Source organism: Drosophila persimilis, unplaced genomic scaffold (assembly GCF_003286085.1).
Source record: "Drosophila persimilis strain 14011-0111.01,24,50 unplaced genomic scaffold, DperRS2 tig00000000-arrow-pilon, whole genome shotgun sequence".
Taxonomy (NCBI): Eukaryota; Metazoa; Arthropoda; class Insecta; order Diptera; family Drosophilidae; genus Drosophila; species Drosophila persimilis.
The window spans coordinates 4,061,770-4,076,712 of record NW_020825288.1 but is presented as its reverse complement, the minus strand read 5'-3'; the positions used below and the strand labels follow the sequence as shown (position 1 = coordinate 4,076,712).

At 47.2% G+C, this 14,943-nt stretch overlaps 1 protein-coding gene across 1 annotated transcript; it reads left to right on the top strand.

Moving 5' to 3' along the window:
- Positions 1-7,482: 7,482 nt before the first annotated feature.
- Positions 7,483-14,933, top strand: LOC6595125. The gene is made up of 5 exons (XM_026991231.1): positions 7,483-7,591; positions 10,041-11,113; positions 11,181-11,625; positions 11,685-13,337; positions 13,402-14,933. The coding sequence occupies exons 1-5, from the start codon at positions 7,483-7,485 to the stop codon at positions 14,712-14,714; spliced, it is 4,593 nt and encodes a 1,530-aa protein (XP_026847032.1). The 3' UTR covers positions 14,715-14,933.
- The last annotated feature ends 10 nt before the right edge of the window (positions 14,934-14,943 follow it).

Below are 14,943 nucleotides of genomic sequence, written 5' to 3'. Positions count from 1 at the left end.
CATTTATTTGATTTCTGCAAAACACAAAAACAACAAAAAGTGATGAACAAAATCCACATAAAAGAGACAGATCCGATTATACAAGGAGTTAAGAAGTTAACCGATATATATATATATATATGCAATACTGTGTTCAATATATAGGAATATTGTATTTTTTAATTGTTTTGTTTTGTTTTTAGTTTTTCAAATCCGTGCAAATATTTACAGCGCAAGACATGAGTGGAACAAGAAACGCCAGAGAGCGAGAAAGAGGAGAACAGAAAGAACAATGCAAAATGTAGTTTGTAAATACAAAAAAGAAAACATACGTAAATTAATACCCGCTAAATAGATAGTAGTTATACATATACATATAACTCTTGGTAGGAATGAGAACGCGACCCCTAAAGACAAACAAACAAAACAAATCAAACGATTATATATTTTACACGCAATCTAGATAAAAAACCAACAAACAATTGAAATCACAAACTAATCGTAAGGTTTCCACTAAAAGTAACCAAACACACACACACACACTCACTCACTCAGAGAGTTTTATTAACTTGATAGTTCAGATACAAAACACCAATTTACTAGACGCACGCTCTGCTGCATCAACAGCCAGAATGAGGAGCCGCCGCAATCGTTAGAATCAAACAAACAGATCTTTAACTATCACTTAGAGCAGGAACAACACAAACTTTGAACTCAATCTCCCACTGAGATCGCTTCGGGTTAGGCCAAAACAACAAAAACAACAACAAGAAAAGATATATTTGTAAATCGATTAATCTTTTTTTCGTATTATTATTATCAAATGTCCACTTACGAAATTTAATTTCAATTGTAAAATGCGTTTAGACACTTATAATACTATATATAAATATATAAACACTTGCCACAAACGGAAATCCAATCCCAAGATGAAATAAACACAAGGAAAATCCAATCCCAGATCAAGTATTGTTTTTTGGGGCAGCAGCAAACAATATATATAGATGAAGAATCATATGTACCAGCAAAGAAGAGGCATTTCAAATGTGTGCAGCTATTAAGTTGAAAAAGAGTACAGGGGTACATTAGGTTTGTGGTGACATTGATGTGCGTTTCCTACCCCATAAAGAATATATATATTCTTGATCAGTATCAATAGCCGAGTCGATATAGCCATATCTGTCTGAGAATGACCGCATCTAGCAGATTGCTGAATCTGGGTCAGATCGGATCATTATTATAGCCAGAAGGAACGAAGGAACGTCTAACTCATTCTCTCTCTTCCTCATTCAATGTGTGCCCTCTAGCGGAGGGGAACCATACTGACTGAGAATCGGGTAAAAATGTAGAGCAGCGGCCGTAGAAGCGACTAGCAGCGTTCCCCCTCGTTTAAATTATATTTTATTAAATTTATTATTATGATAGCAGGCAAATATTTCTGGGTTACAAAGGTATGTATTTAAGAGGAAATAGAATTTCCTTTAAAGCTCATAATATTGGATAATTAGATATACTTATTCTAGATCAGCATTACAGCCTATTAAAAGAGGCTGGAAATTCATCTGCAGATTATGTTGATTTGGAATTTCTTCTTAGTTCTTCCGAAGGCTGAGTTATCCGCAGTTTTAAAGATTTAGTATTCAACACGAAGATACATAAGAAATACTACAACCAAAAACTTTCATGATCTAATGATATTTTTATAATATTTCTTCTACTAAGGTAGTCGAGGTGCAATTACTATGTCTTTTATTCCAAACATATTTTCCTTTCCAGTCCATTCATATCTTCGAAGATTTATATACTCAAATATAACACAATAAAAAAATAAATCATTATCTATAATTTCACAAGAAATGATCATGATTAAAAAATAATTACACAAAATATGACGAACGAAATATTGCTACTGCTAGGGTACGCGATTAACTATTATCTTATCACTATTCTTGCTGTGTTTTTTACAGTACTCGTACATTGAAATACGGCTGCCCCGAGCCCCCATACATGCACAGAACTTTCACTTTCGCCGTCCGCCCCCAGACAGCGTTCGGTAGCCGCTGTCTTGGGGAGTTGGAGGCGCGGCTGTATGGCCTGATAAACAATGTAAATGCGATATGTTGTTGAATCAGGTCGAGGTTCGATTGCAGTTGAAGTGCAGTAAGCCAGTAATTGGGGGGCTTTGGGAGGAGGAGCTTTAATGCCTTGCCCCTTTTTTGAGATCTTACAGCCATCATACATGCTTGAAAGCGGATGCTGCGATTAGGGTGGCCCGTGGCCCCTTCCTAGTCCCTGCTTTCTTTCATTTTTCGTTCGTTTCTTTCTTTCTTTATTCCCCTGCTACGCCCCTACCATCATTGGCAATTTGGGTGTCTTTTGTGTCACGACGTTTCCAGGCGGCACCACCGCACTTAATTTAATGATGACGATTTTATTAATGAAATTAAAGAAGAAAGCCGCCCGTCAAAAGCGTGCGAAATCCCCTGCGAGGCGGAAGTAGAGGCTGCAGCCACACGATCATACGTATTCGAGACGATCTCTGTCAAAACATCCATCAAGCGTATAATGCGCCCTTGATAGGTCTCCATTGACGTACAAAAACATCGAATATGCGAGAGCATATGCACCCATCGTTGAGTCAGCAGCGATCGTCGTCAGGTGCGGGTAAATTTAAATGGTTTTACCCCAATGTTCAGCTTATTCTGGCAGACGAAGGCTATCACGCACTAGGTTAAGTGAACTATTACGATCCATAACAATGACAATCAGCATATTAACTGAACCGAACTGAACTTTATGAATCAACTGTGGAATGCCCGAAGTCGTCCCAGAACCCCACTGGGGTTGCCACTGGACTGGAATTGGAGCATGAATAAGTGGACAGACTTAGGCCCCATCCATCTACGCAGCATAATCGCATTTCGAAACTCCCCAACAACTGAGCGACTGTCCAAAAGTCCAACCCAAAAGCAACGACAACAACGTTAAGGTACGCACGATACGAGTAATGTTAATGTGTCAGAAAAATATTTCAAATTTTCGGTAGAGTTTGAAGTGGAATACCCTGACAACAAGTAGTGTTATCTATTTTAGAAGTTTGTAATGCAGTATAGGAAATATTTCCCACACTCTAGGGCATAAGATATAACATCTGGGTATATATAAGAACTAAGTGAAGTGAAATGAAGTTTTTTGGTAAAACTCAAGATATATGCCAAGGATGTCGGGATCCAATACTAGGATACTCGTACTTGAGTAAACTACTGTAGGAAAGTACCGATAGTATAGGAATATTGTCATGGGAAGGCTATCAAATGCTTACAGAGAAACGTTTTTACCAGTATAATTTCATTATTTATCTACCTACCTCTCATATTTATTCAAATTTTATCCAAATCGAAAAACTTTATCATATTTCTGCCCTTGTTAGAGTATCCGAAGCAACGAGTGGGGCCCAAAAGCTAAGCTTTGCTCCATCGCAACCCAAACGAACATGTTGGATCCAACCTGAGCTCCGCTTTTGGCTGCTCCGCTTGCTACTAGGCCACGGCGATGTCTTGCAAAAGCTCAAATGCTTAACGGTTGTCGTCGAGGTAGCACGCGAATTTGAATTGCCGTGAAAGAAACCAAACGAAACGAAAGAGTCGTAGAGTGGTAGAGTGGTAGAGTGGAAGAGTGAAGAGAAAAGTGTCCGCCCCGAGAGAGTTTTCAAAGTGCTGCTCGTGGCCGTAGAAATTCAAAGTGAAAACCAAATTTGGCACAAAGTTTGTTCAACAAAATCCCAGTGTATTGGTGTGAGTGAAATTGTGAAAATATCTGCAGAATCGCAGTCGTAGCGCCCGCTAACCATCTGTGCACCTGGATTAAAGCACACCGCAGCGCCCCCCAGCACCCAAACAGAAATTGAAACCGAAACTGAAACCAATCAAATAATTTCACTTTTTATTGGATTAACCGCCGCCGAGAAGACCTCTCATCTCATCTCTAGCTTAGATTAAACAGGTTTGTGCCCCAGTCGAGACGCAGTCGAGTCGCGGAGGAGCTAATTGGCTAATAGAAACCGAAACTCAGATCGTAGCTTTATGGCTGTCTCGTAAACGTGTCAAAGGTGCAGTCAAATATTTGTTTAGCCACAGACCACAATTGAATCATTCAGTTAGGCCTACCCCACACACATGAAATAACATACTGAGAGTCTCAGTCGGAAGGTACGTCTCAGAACGTCTCAGGAATGTCCAAAACGTGTAAATTCCATTCTTGAAAAATCCGACAATTTTGGTTTAGTGACAAGGAATGTAAAGTCCTGCATAAATTTTTGTCTTGATCTCCTTTATAATGGATATTGAAAGACTCCTTTTAATTTTTCATCGAAATTTCAATCGGTAAATCGGTTTCAACTGTTATTTTATCAAAAACCATGCTGTACTCTGAGATCCGATGAAGTACTTTGAAAATTTATAGCAAACTATTTTGAAATACTACATTAATATCTTATTTTCAATCAAACAAATAGAAGAGCATCCGAAAAATGGTAGTTTGTATAAACTTTTAATCGATATATTCGATATATTTGCGATGAAAAAAGAGTTTATAGCAAATTACAGTAAAATTCATTGTTTTTGGTTTAAAAACAACCTCAATTCTACAATTGAATCTTGCAAAAACTCTTTAATTCAATTTCAATCATGTTTCCGATGAAGTACCGGCCATATTATGAACAAATATCCAAAGCTGACATGTTTCGGAAAGTACAATTTTCTTTGTATCGTACACTTTTGTTACGCACCTTACTTTTACACTCACCCATGGCGCTAATTTCATACTCAAGGTGAACTCTTGGCATTTGCCAGAGATCGCATCGCATCGGATCGCATATTCTCAAAGCTGACACTCGAAAACTGGAATGAATGAGTTAAGCTGTACAAATATACATACATGACTACATATTTACATATTTACGTATCGAATTTTTGCGCATTACGAAATTATGTCAGGCCCCAGTACTACGAGTATGACGATGTACTGCGAGTACACTCTGAGTAATGTACGCCTTAGGCCCACACTCAAGAGTTCGACACGCTCTCGGTGTTTAAAACGGGCTCTTAAAGAAGTAACGACATTAACTGCGCAAGACCTGGCCAAAAACCGCTAGCCGTAAGACCGAAAAAAACACATTTCGCAACTGAAAATAACTGTAGCAGAAAAGCCAACCACAAATAAAGAAGAAAAGAAAAGAGTTTTGCCAAGGGAAAATGGCCAAAAGTACAAGAGTACTCGACTACAAAGTGGAGCAGCAAAAGAGGGTTCTTTTGGGGGAAAGATTGATCGGATTATAGGAGGCTTGACACCCGAAATGCAGTCTGTAATCCCTCAGTTTCCATAGTCAAAAGGGAAAATGATTCAAGTACACAACAAAAATGAAAAATTGATCGGATTATTGGCTTAACTCCCGTACAACATTCCTCTCCGCACCCATAAGCCAATCTTAAAGCTCTCATTGCCACAGAGTGGCCACCCAATCCGTTGCTTCTCGCTAACATTTGACCCTATTTCACCAATCATTTAACTTTACACTCTACTTGCTGTGGGCCTGGCCAAGCATGTCAGGCAGGGTCAACTCCGCGTCAAGGGCCCAGACCCACCTTCGAACTCCCCGCCGCCAGCCATTCGCCATTAGCCATTAGCCACACTTGACTCAATGACAAACAATAAGCGCGTTAGTACCTGCTTAAGCGGGGCTTAAACCAGAGGTTTTTGCATTTGCGGTGAAATCTTTTGGAAATTAACTGGCGTTCGAGGCGCGCCTAAGTTTTGGCCCAAGTTCAAGCCAGCAACGGGGCTTTCCTTTTGCATTTCATTTTGCTGTTGGCTCTAGAGTGAAAATATGTATGTTTCCACGGGCAAACACTGGCCTCGTTTGGCCAGAGAACCGAACCCATTCAACAGCCAAACCAGCCAAAAAAAAAAATAGAAAAAATAAACTCCAGTTTTTGGTTTTTCCCGTCAGTTCCGTGTTGAAATTTCATTGTGGATTGTGGATTGCGGATTGGCCAGGTGTTTGCCAAGTTTTCATGTTTTTGGCCAAATTGCAAAAGGCGGCCAATGGTAATTTATCCCATGATTCATCGAACGAACAGCAGACAACAATTTTCACCCAAAACTAAGAAAGAGAAAAGTGATTTTCTTCGTAGTTGAAGCTGAATATACTCTTATGCATGAATCCTTTAAGTTGACTGAAAATATTGCAATACCTTTAGAGATTTACAAGTTTTTATCCTAAACAAGAATGATATAAAGATCCAATAAAAGTAATGGAATTGTGATGGCAAAAATATGATGGTTTGAAGATTAATTTTGAGGTAAAAACAAAGCTTTTTTGGCTATAAACTCTGGGTGCTGATCAAGAAAATATATCTCATTTAAGGAAAGAAAATGCATCATATTTTTAATGTAAAAATCTCTGATAAAAGTCATAGGACCCTCTTGAAAGTTATAACAAATTAACGAAAGACTTAAGCGGCAAACTCTTTCTGCTCCTCACTTTTGGAGGCTCATTTGCGGCCTCTTTTTTTTTAATGCTGACCAACGCATTATATAATGTGGCAGGCCTAATGAGGGAAAAGTTATCCTCCATTGTCATTAAAGGTGGAAAAGGTGAGGCTGTTGAGTGGAGATGGATGCCAGATAACGATCCCAAATCTGAGACATTTTCAATGGACCGGAAAACCCGCACACACACACACACACACCCAGACTCATACACTCATGCGCAAAAAGTGAATTTTAAAAGAAAACAACAAAATAAATAAAACTAAATGATGGTGAACAGAAAAAATGTTAACTGGTTGGCGATGTTTCGGGCTGCCTTTTGCCGATTGCCGTTGTTTCTGTTGCCAAAGTGAAAGCGCAGCGGCGTGGCGTCAGCGTCAGCGTCGAAGTCTGCGCAGATTAATCACCCGGCATATAGTAGGGGAGCTTTCCTTCCCCCCCTCCACCGATCCACCGCTCCATATGTTAGCGGATTCCATAAGTTCGTGACCCCCTCTGAACCCGAAGCGAACGCACAGTCAATGCCTCGCCACTCTTCCCAAAAATGTTACGCAATGGAAACGCTTTGAATTCTTTGTGCCCCGCCCGCCCCAAAAGCAGATGCAAATGTATGCCAGAAAGCCGCCACAAACAAAATCGAGACACCACGAGTCCCAGCCCAGCCCAGCCCAGTGGTTGATAGTGAAAGTGCTGTATGGTCTATGGAACGAGCAGATAAACGAGTATATTGTATATGGAAATTTGTGGATTTCTCAGGGGCCTCGCATCGTGTGACGTCAAACGTGACGTGCCACCACATTACTCACGCATTGCACTCTCTCTCTTACTCTTTCTCTGACTCTTTCTCTGTATCTCTGTCTCTTTTCATGCTGCAGCTGCCACACACACGCACAACCGAAAACAGGAAATCTCTTGTATTTTTTTGGCAACTTTTTTTTTTGTGGATGCCTGAATATGGCGCACTATGATCAACGTTGGCTGAAACTCTTCTCCTGCTGCCTGCTGCTTGCAACGCTTTTGGTCCTCCTGCCCGTCACACCCGCAGCAGCCAAGCGGACAAATGGTGAGTATTCTCTTTCTCCCTCTCCAGGGGGAATTTTTGGTGGAGTCAACGACTTGTTCTTTTTCGGGAGGAGAGGCGGCCCAGAATCATCAGTCTCCAGTCATTGAACTCTTTTTGCAGTGTGGTTTTTGCGAATGTTGCAGATGCATCATTAGCCCACACACGGGTGGAGTGAGGGGGAAATTCGTGTAGAGCTCAGGCATTAAAGTAGGTGCTAAATATAGCACGCCATGGCATCATTAAAAAGTGCTTAGAGACCAGGCCTAAAGCACTCACGTACTCGGTACGCCAAAAACCGTTAAGACTCTGGTCTAGAGCAAAAGGGAAACAAAGGCGAAAAGAAACTCGGGTTCTGCGGCTCCTACAGCAGCTGCTGCTGCAAAACAGTGTGTCAGTCGGTCAGGCTAGGGCACACAGACCACAGACGCCAGACCGCAACCCGCATGAAGTGGAGCTCCGAGTACGTACAGGGGGCACTGCCACATAAGTGCCAGTTTTTTTTGTCTTTGATTTCGTTTTCGTTACGCTTCTGTCTGCCTTGATTCTTGTTTTTTTTCCTGCCAAACGGAAACCCAAACGAAAGACTCAAGCGACAAACTTGATTTCTGGCTTAATGGTGAGAATAAAAGACGTACGTCCCTCCGTCTGTCCATCTGCTCTAGAGCTCTCTTGGGGACCGTTGTTTTTGTCGCTTTGATTATTTTCATCATAGACCGAATGCCGAACGCCAGCTTTAATTGCCTTTGGCTTTTGTTTTGTTGCTTTTCATTCATGAAAAACATTTTCATTTTACTTTTTTTTTTTTGACTCCAAATTGATGGCCGGACATGGGTACGAGAGGTGCTGCCAAAAAAATAAAACTTTCATTCAATTTCTAGCGAAATTTCCAGAAAAAAAAGAAAGACAACAAAACCCACAAAAAAAGATGCGACTTTCGGCAGATGGAAGATCCGAAGCAAGCCGGATGTGCGCTTCGAAAATGAAAAGAAATCTCTGATTAAACAGAAATTACCGCAGAGCCCTGTCTGGGTTGTACTTAAACATATGTAATACCCTCAAATTTCTCACAGAGATATACCTCTTAAATGATTTCTGTACACATTCGTGGAAGAGGAAACAAATCTCCTCAAAGTTGAGCGATTAAGAGGACCTATGGCATATGCACTCTTAGATACCTATGGCTATAGATTGCTACAGGTTTAGATATAGGAAGTATGCCGCTTAATGCATTCGACAATTGCATAAGATGCCTTCAAATGTATTTTCGTATTGAAAGTGCATAGGAAGTGACCAGGCCACCATTGACGCAACATTAATGGGTCTGTCTCTGTCGCAACCCCAAAGGCAGTGTTGCATGGAGGGGGAGGGGGTAATGGGGGTGGATAATACCCACTTTAATTGCGTAATCGCTCACTGGGCAGAGACCAGAGAGACAATGGGGCTTGAGGCTTGAGGCTGCCTGCCTCTTATGGTGCAGAATGTTCGTAGCATCCAAACAACCCAATCCGAATGCCATTTGAAGCGAATTGCTTATACGCCTCGTGGACACAGGCGATCAACCTGTCCTCAACAGAGCTTCACCCTCCCCCTGCTCACCTGAGCTCTCCTCTGACCTCCTCCTCTCTATTCGTAGCTCTCTTCACCTCGCTGCTCGCATACTAAACGCGAAGCTATGCCGCTTCTGGCCCTGAGACGAGCCACAAAAATGAAACTACAAAAGCAACAATTAAAACAGCAACAAGAAGGGAAGGCAAACTTCGTATGGCGAAGCGTTTGATACCCCAAATACCCTAGAGATATCTGACACGAGTTTGATCAACAGTTGACTCCGCTATGAGCCTACATGGAATTCTGTGTGGAATATCGGAGACGTTTTCCTCATAGACTTTCGTTTTTTTTTTACCGATCGGCAGATGTATGCATAATTAGATATTGCGTTCTAATCGGTTATTATTAATCTAAGTATCATAAATAATTATAAGACAGCAATTTGTAGATCTTGGATGGCTTATAAACTCGCATTTTTCGACCGATTATTCCCATGGCAGTCGAATAATAATGGATATTCTGATATCTAAAATTCTTAGATTCTTCTTCTTCTTTAGATTCGATTATCTTTCGGAAAGAAGGATTGTTTTGTTTGTGCTTTCCAAACATCTTCTACGAACAGAAGATACCCTCTGAAAGGGTATCAAAAATAGCAACAATTCGAGCAATGCCGCCGTCGTTCAATTTCATTTTGTATAATTAATTTCAATTTTGCAGTTTTTTTATGAGGTTTCTTTGAGGTTTTGTTTTTTTTTATATTTTTTTCATGTGGTTTCGCGCACGCGTCACGCAAAGAAATAAAAAGTGAAATTGTCGTGACTCCGTGGTTTGGGTTTTGGCAGTTGAATAACACGAAAGTATGTCAAAAAACCCTTCTCCCTTTCTTCTTCGTTTTTCACAGCGAATCTTACGGCCTGCCAGCATCTGAGGAGATCGGAGACGCGCCGCGCCAAGGCCCTGCAGCCGGTGGGGGCATCATCCGTACGGATACCACGCTGCCAGAAGAACGGAGACTTTGATACGATTCAGTGCAGCAATGAGCGGGCTGGAGAGGATTGCTGGTGCATCGATGAGTACGGCGTGGAGTTGCCCGGCAGTAGGAATGAGACGCGATCGGGTGTCCGCTGTGCCGAGCCGGAGAATTGCACGGCCTCCGCGTGTCGCATGTTCTGTCCGTCCGGATTCGCCAGGGATCTGGAGACCGGCTGCTCCGTGTGCCGCTGTCGGGACCCGTGTGATGGCCTGGAGTGCCCCAACGGACAAACATGTCAGCTGCAGGAAGTGCAATGCAAATCCGAGCCGTGTCCGCCGCTTCCCACGTGCAAGAAGGCCCGCTCTTTGGCCAACTACTGTCCCGCCGGACTCCCCCTCTCCATCGATGACAGTGTGAGGCCCTTCCTCTGTGGAGTGGATTCGGGCAAGCCCCAGTGTCCACCGCTCTACCAGTGCATGGTGGAGTCGGGCAACGACTACGGCGTGTGCTGTCCGAGTGCCTTGACCTTCCAGAAACCCGGCCTCTGTCCGGCTCCGGACCAAACAAAGTACACGGAAAGGACAGGCTACATGTGTGGATCGCCGTGCAGCCACGATCTGGAGTGCCGCAACCTGGAGAAGTGCTGCTTCACCAAGGGATGCCAATTCAATTGCCAGCAGCCCGGAAATGTGACAGGCTGCCACCAGGCCAAGGCCCTTGCCGACATCCTCTCGATCAACGAGCGCGAGGGCCGTGGTTATGTGCCCGATTGTAATGGCCCCGGCGGACAGTTCTCCCCGAGACAGTGCTCGCGGAACGGCCTTGTCTGCTGGTGCGTGGATCCACGCACGGGTCACAAGATCAAGGAGACCATGGGAGCGGCCATGAATGTGAATTGCGATGGTTGGGAGAATATGATCAGTAGATCCTACGCGAGGAGCTTCCAGATGGAGCAGTGCGACACCAACATCTGTGCGGCAGTCTGCGAATACGGCTTCAAGGTGAGCAAGGGATGCATTTCCCCAAACCCATTCCTGACACCGACTCTCCCTCTTCTCTCCCCCGTAGAACGATCACAACGGGTGTCCCACGTGCGAATGCTCAGAGCCCTGCGAGGGCTTCAAGTGCTCCATGGGCTCCCACTGCGAGGTGGCCACCGATCCGCTCTGCGAGTCCGGGTCCTCCCTGTGCGCCTCCTGGCCTGTGTGCAAACCCGATCTGGCCTACTCCAATCCCTGTGATGTGGGCACGCCCTTGTCCGATACGGCCACGGGCGAGGTGATGTACTGCTTCGAAGAGGAGCAGCGTCAGGGACGCAGCTTCCAGCCCACGGCCTTCTTCGAGCCAGAGCCCGAGGCGCTGACGAAGCAGGGTCGTGCGATGAGCAACCGCATCATGTGTCCGGCGGAGTACAAGTGCACGAAGCTCCATCGAGAGACGGAGAGCGTCTGCTGTCCGCTGCCGGAACAGACCACAGCCCCAGACGATGCAGCAGGAGCTCGTCAGCAAAGCAGTAAGTATATCCCCAACCTCTAAAGAAGATAAATCTCATATTGGTTTCCTTCTTTGAAGTGTGCGAATATCTTCGGGACTTCTCGGAGCGCATGGAGGGCACCGAGGAGGGCATGCAGCTGGCTGTTCCATCGCCGCGCTGCAACGACGATGGCGACTATAGGGGACGCCAGTGCCAGCTGCGAACGATCCGTGTGACCAGAGCCGAGCAGCGCAAGATCCTCGAGGAGAACACCATCCGCCGCATGAGAATGCTCCTGGCCACCGCCTCCAAGCGGACCCGTCGCGATGCAGAGGCTGTACTGAAGCTGTACCGCGTGGATGATAGTGCCCTCAAAGTGCAGGTGGCGGCTCCCGTGATGGGCCGCAGTGCCAAGGTCATCGATGTGGGGGCCGACCGGCAGCAGGGACTCGGACAGCTGTTCGAAACGGAGTTCAAGAAGGTGGCCTCGGCCGCCAAGCGACCGCTAGAGTCCGAGGATGATCTCGTCGAAATGGAGGTGGAGCAGTGCTGGTGCGTGGACAGCTTTGGCACGGAGATACCCCGCTCGAGGGGATTCAATGTCAGCGACGACACCTGCCAGCAGCTGCGCGAGGAACTGGACTGCCTGGATCTCACCTGCCGCATGGGCTGCGAGTACGGGTTCGCTTTGGATCCGGACACCCGCTGTCCGGCCTGCCAGTGCCGCGATCCCTGCGAGAACGTCAGCTGTGGTCAGGGCAAGGAGTGCCGCATCGTGGACGTAAGCTGCGAGGGCGAGTACTGTCCCCCGGTGCCTGCCTGTCTGCCCAGGAAACCCGGTCAGTGCCCGTACCTGGTGCCACCGGGACCCGATAATCTGGATGCCAATACGTGTGCCTATGAATGCCGCACCGATGCCCACTGCGAGGGATCGCGTCGCTGCTGCTCCAACGGCTGTGGCACGCAGTGCGTGGAGCCGCAGCTTAAGACCGCCTGCCAGCACCTGCAGGGCATCCAGCTGCATCAGAGCTCAGAGCTAGGGATACCCGCCCGCCAGATGTCCGTGGCACAGTGCGATCTGAAGAGTGGCAAGTGGGAGCAGGTCCAGTGCTCCCCCGACGGCCACTGCTGGTGCGTGGATGAACAGGGAGGGGCTATGCCCGGCACCAGAGTGAAATCTCCGGCGACACCGGCCTGCCAGGTGAACTCCAGCTTCGCCTGTGCCCCACTGAGTCCCAAGTGCAGCCTCACCTGCGAGAGCGGCTACCAGGTGGATGCCCAGGGCTGTGCCACCTGCCAGTGCCGCAGCTTCTGCGACGAGGTGAGCTGCGCCAGCGACGAGGAGTGCCAGCTGATCAGCGTCGAGTGCGTGGACAGTCCCTGCCCCAAGATGCCCATCTGTGTGCCGCGCCGTGCCTCCGTCTGCCCGGAGGGGTCTCCGCTGCAGCAGGGCGACCTGGATGTGAGCTGCGGACCCCACAACGAGCACGAGGCCTGTCCCACCACCCACTCGTGTCAGTTGAATCCCGTGAGCAATCGCGGTGTCTGCTGCTCCAAGACGCGCGACGTCTGCTTTGAATCGATGGACAGCGTGTGCCTCTCCAGCAGCACGTCGACGAGGAACAGCACGCGCTATCGATTCAGTCCGAAGGTCAACAAATGTGTGGCCGTGACTATCGATGCAGAGGCGCCAGCCTGTCAGACAAAGAATCTATTCCACAATGAGCTCGCCTGCAATTCGGTTTGTCCAGGTAGGGCAATCCTTTCTCTGCAAATATTGCCGGAATAATTCCAATGGTATTCTCTCTGTTTCAGTTCTTACCCAATGCGAACGCCTGAAGCTGAAGAACAGCCTGGCTGCCCAGCGCACTGGACACTCTTCGGTGTGGTTCCAGCCCCGTTGCGATCCCATCACAGGCCACTGGAGCCCCGTCCAATGTTTGGGCAAACAGCCGCAGCCATCAGCCATTAGACCGCCCCAAACGGAGATCGTGAGTCGCGCTTTTGCCAGCAGCAGCATAACCGTGGTGGAGGAGGAGACTGCTGCCAGCCCGTATGGCGTTTGCTGGTGTGCGGACAAGAAGGGAGCCCCACTGAAGGGCACTCTCACCCGAGAGATCGAACCCATCTGCAATAGCCGCCAGGCACGCAATCGCAAGAACTTTGACATGGGTGATCCGCTCATGGAGCAGCTGATTGGACAACTGACCCAGCTCAATGATGTGGCCAGCGAGGATCTCGACTTTGAGGAGCTGGAAGCCAAGATACTGCCAGCCTCGACGGCCAGTGCGGCCGAGTCCAGTGTCACTGAACGAGTCCTGGAGTTGGCCAATTCCCTGCTCGACTCGCAGCTGTCCGTGGAGCAGCCCGCCCTGAAGCCCATGCAGCTGAAGACCACCCGCTGCCGGGCTCTGGCCAACACGGCCACCTTTCCCGTGAGCTGTGACGAGGCGGGCGCCTTCCGGCCGCTGCAGTGCAACGGACGCAGCTGCTGGTGCGTCGATGCGGCCGGCAATCAGCTGCAGGCCACCCATGTCTTTGGGGTCGGCGATCGACGGTGCACCCATGTGCCCATCGAGGCGGTGTCCATCGAGCTGCACATGACCAACAGCAGCGGGCGGAGTGTGAGGAATGCCTACGACACCATTCGCATGGAACTGCAGCAGCTGCTGGGCGAAGCCGTGGAGAATCTCCGCGTCCAGGAGAACTTCGATGGCTCCGCCATCGTGCGCTTCGAGCTGCACAACGAGTCCAAGGTGGATCTGGCCTTTGCCATCGAATCGGCCATCACGGCGGGCGAGTTCCATTTGGCTGGCGGCCACTTCCGGCCGGATCTGACGCGTTCGCACTTTGTGCACCGCAGTGCTGCTCCGGCCGTGGCCCAGGCAGCCACCGCCCAAGACGAGTCCATCCAGCTGGTGCTGTTCATCATGGCCACCAGCTCCGCCTTCCTGGTCAGCGTGTTCGTCGTCTATGTGATGCTGAAGCGTGGCAGGAGCAGCAAAGCGATGCACTCCTCCTATCCGCACGGCGACAAGGCTGTGGACTACTCGGCCCCCATATTTGTGCTGGCGGCCAGCGGGATGGAACCCCATGGCATGGAGAGTATTAAGGGGGCCAAGGCGTAGGGCTGCTAGGCTCTTGTTGGTTGTTAAGATACATCTACATCTAGATCTATATCTAAATCAATTTGTACATAAAAGTAACAGAGATCAGAGCTTAGGATTTACCTTTAGGGCGGGTTAGATTTTCTTTCATTCTGCCCCGCGACTAAGCCAAACGGGTAGCCCCCACTATCGCTAACTTATCGAATATGTTCTAGAACCCTAAGACGATTAATTTATGAATAAAGCTTTA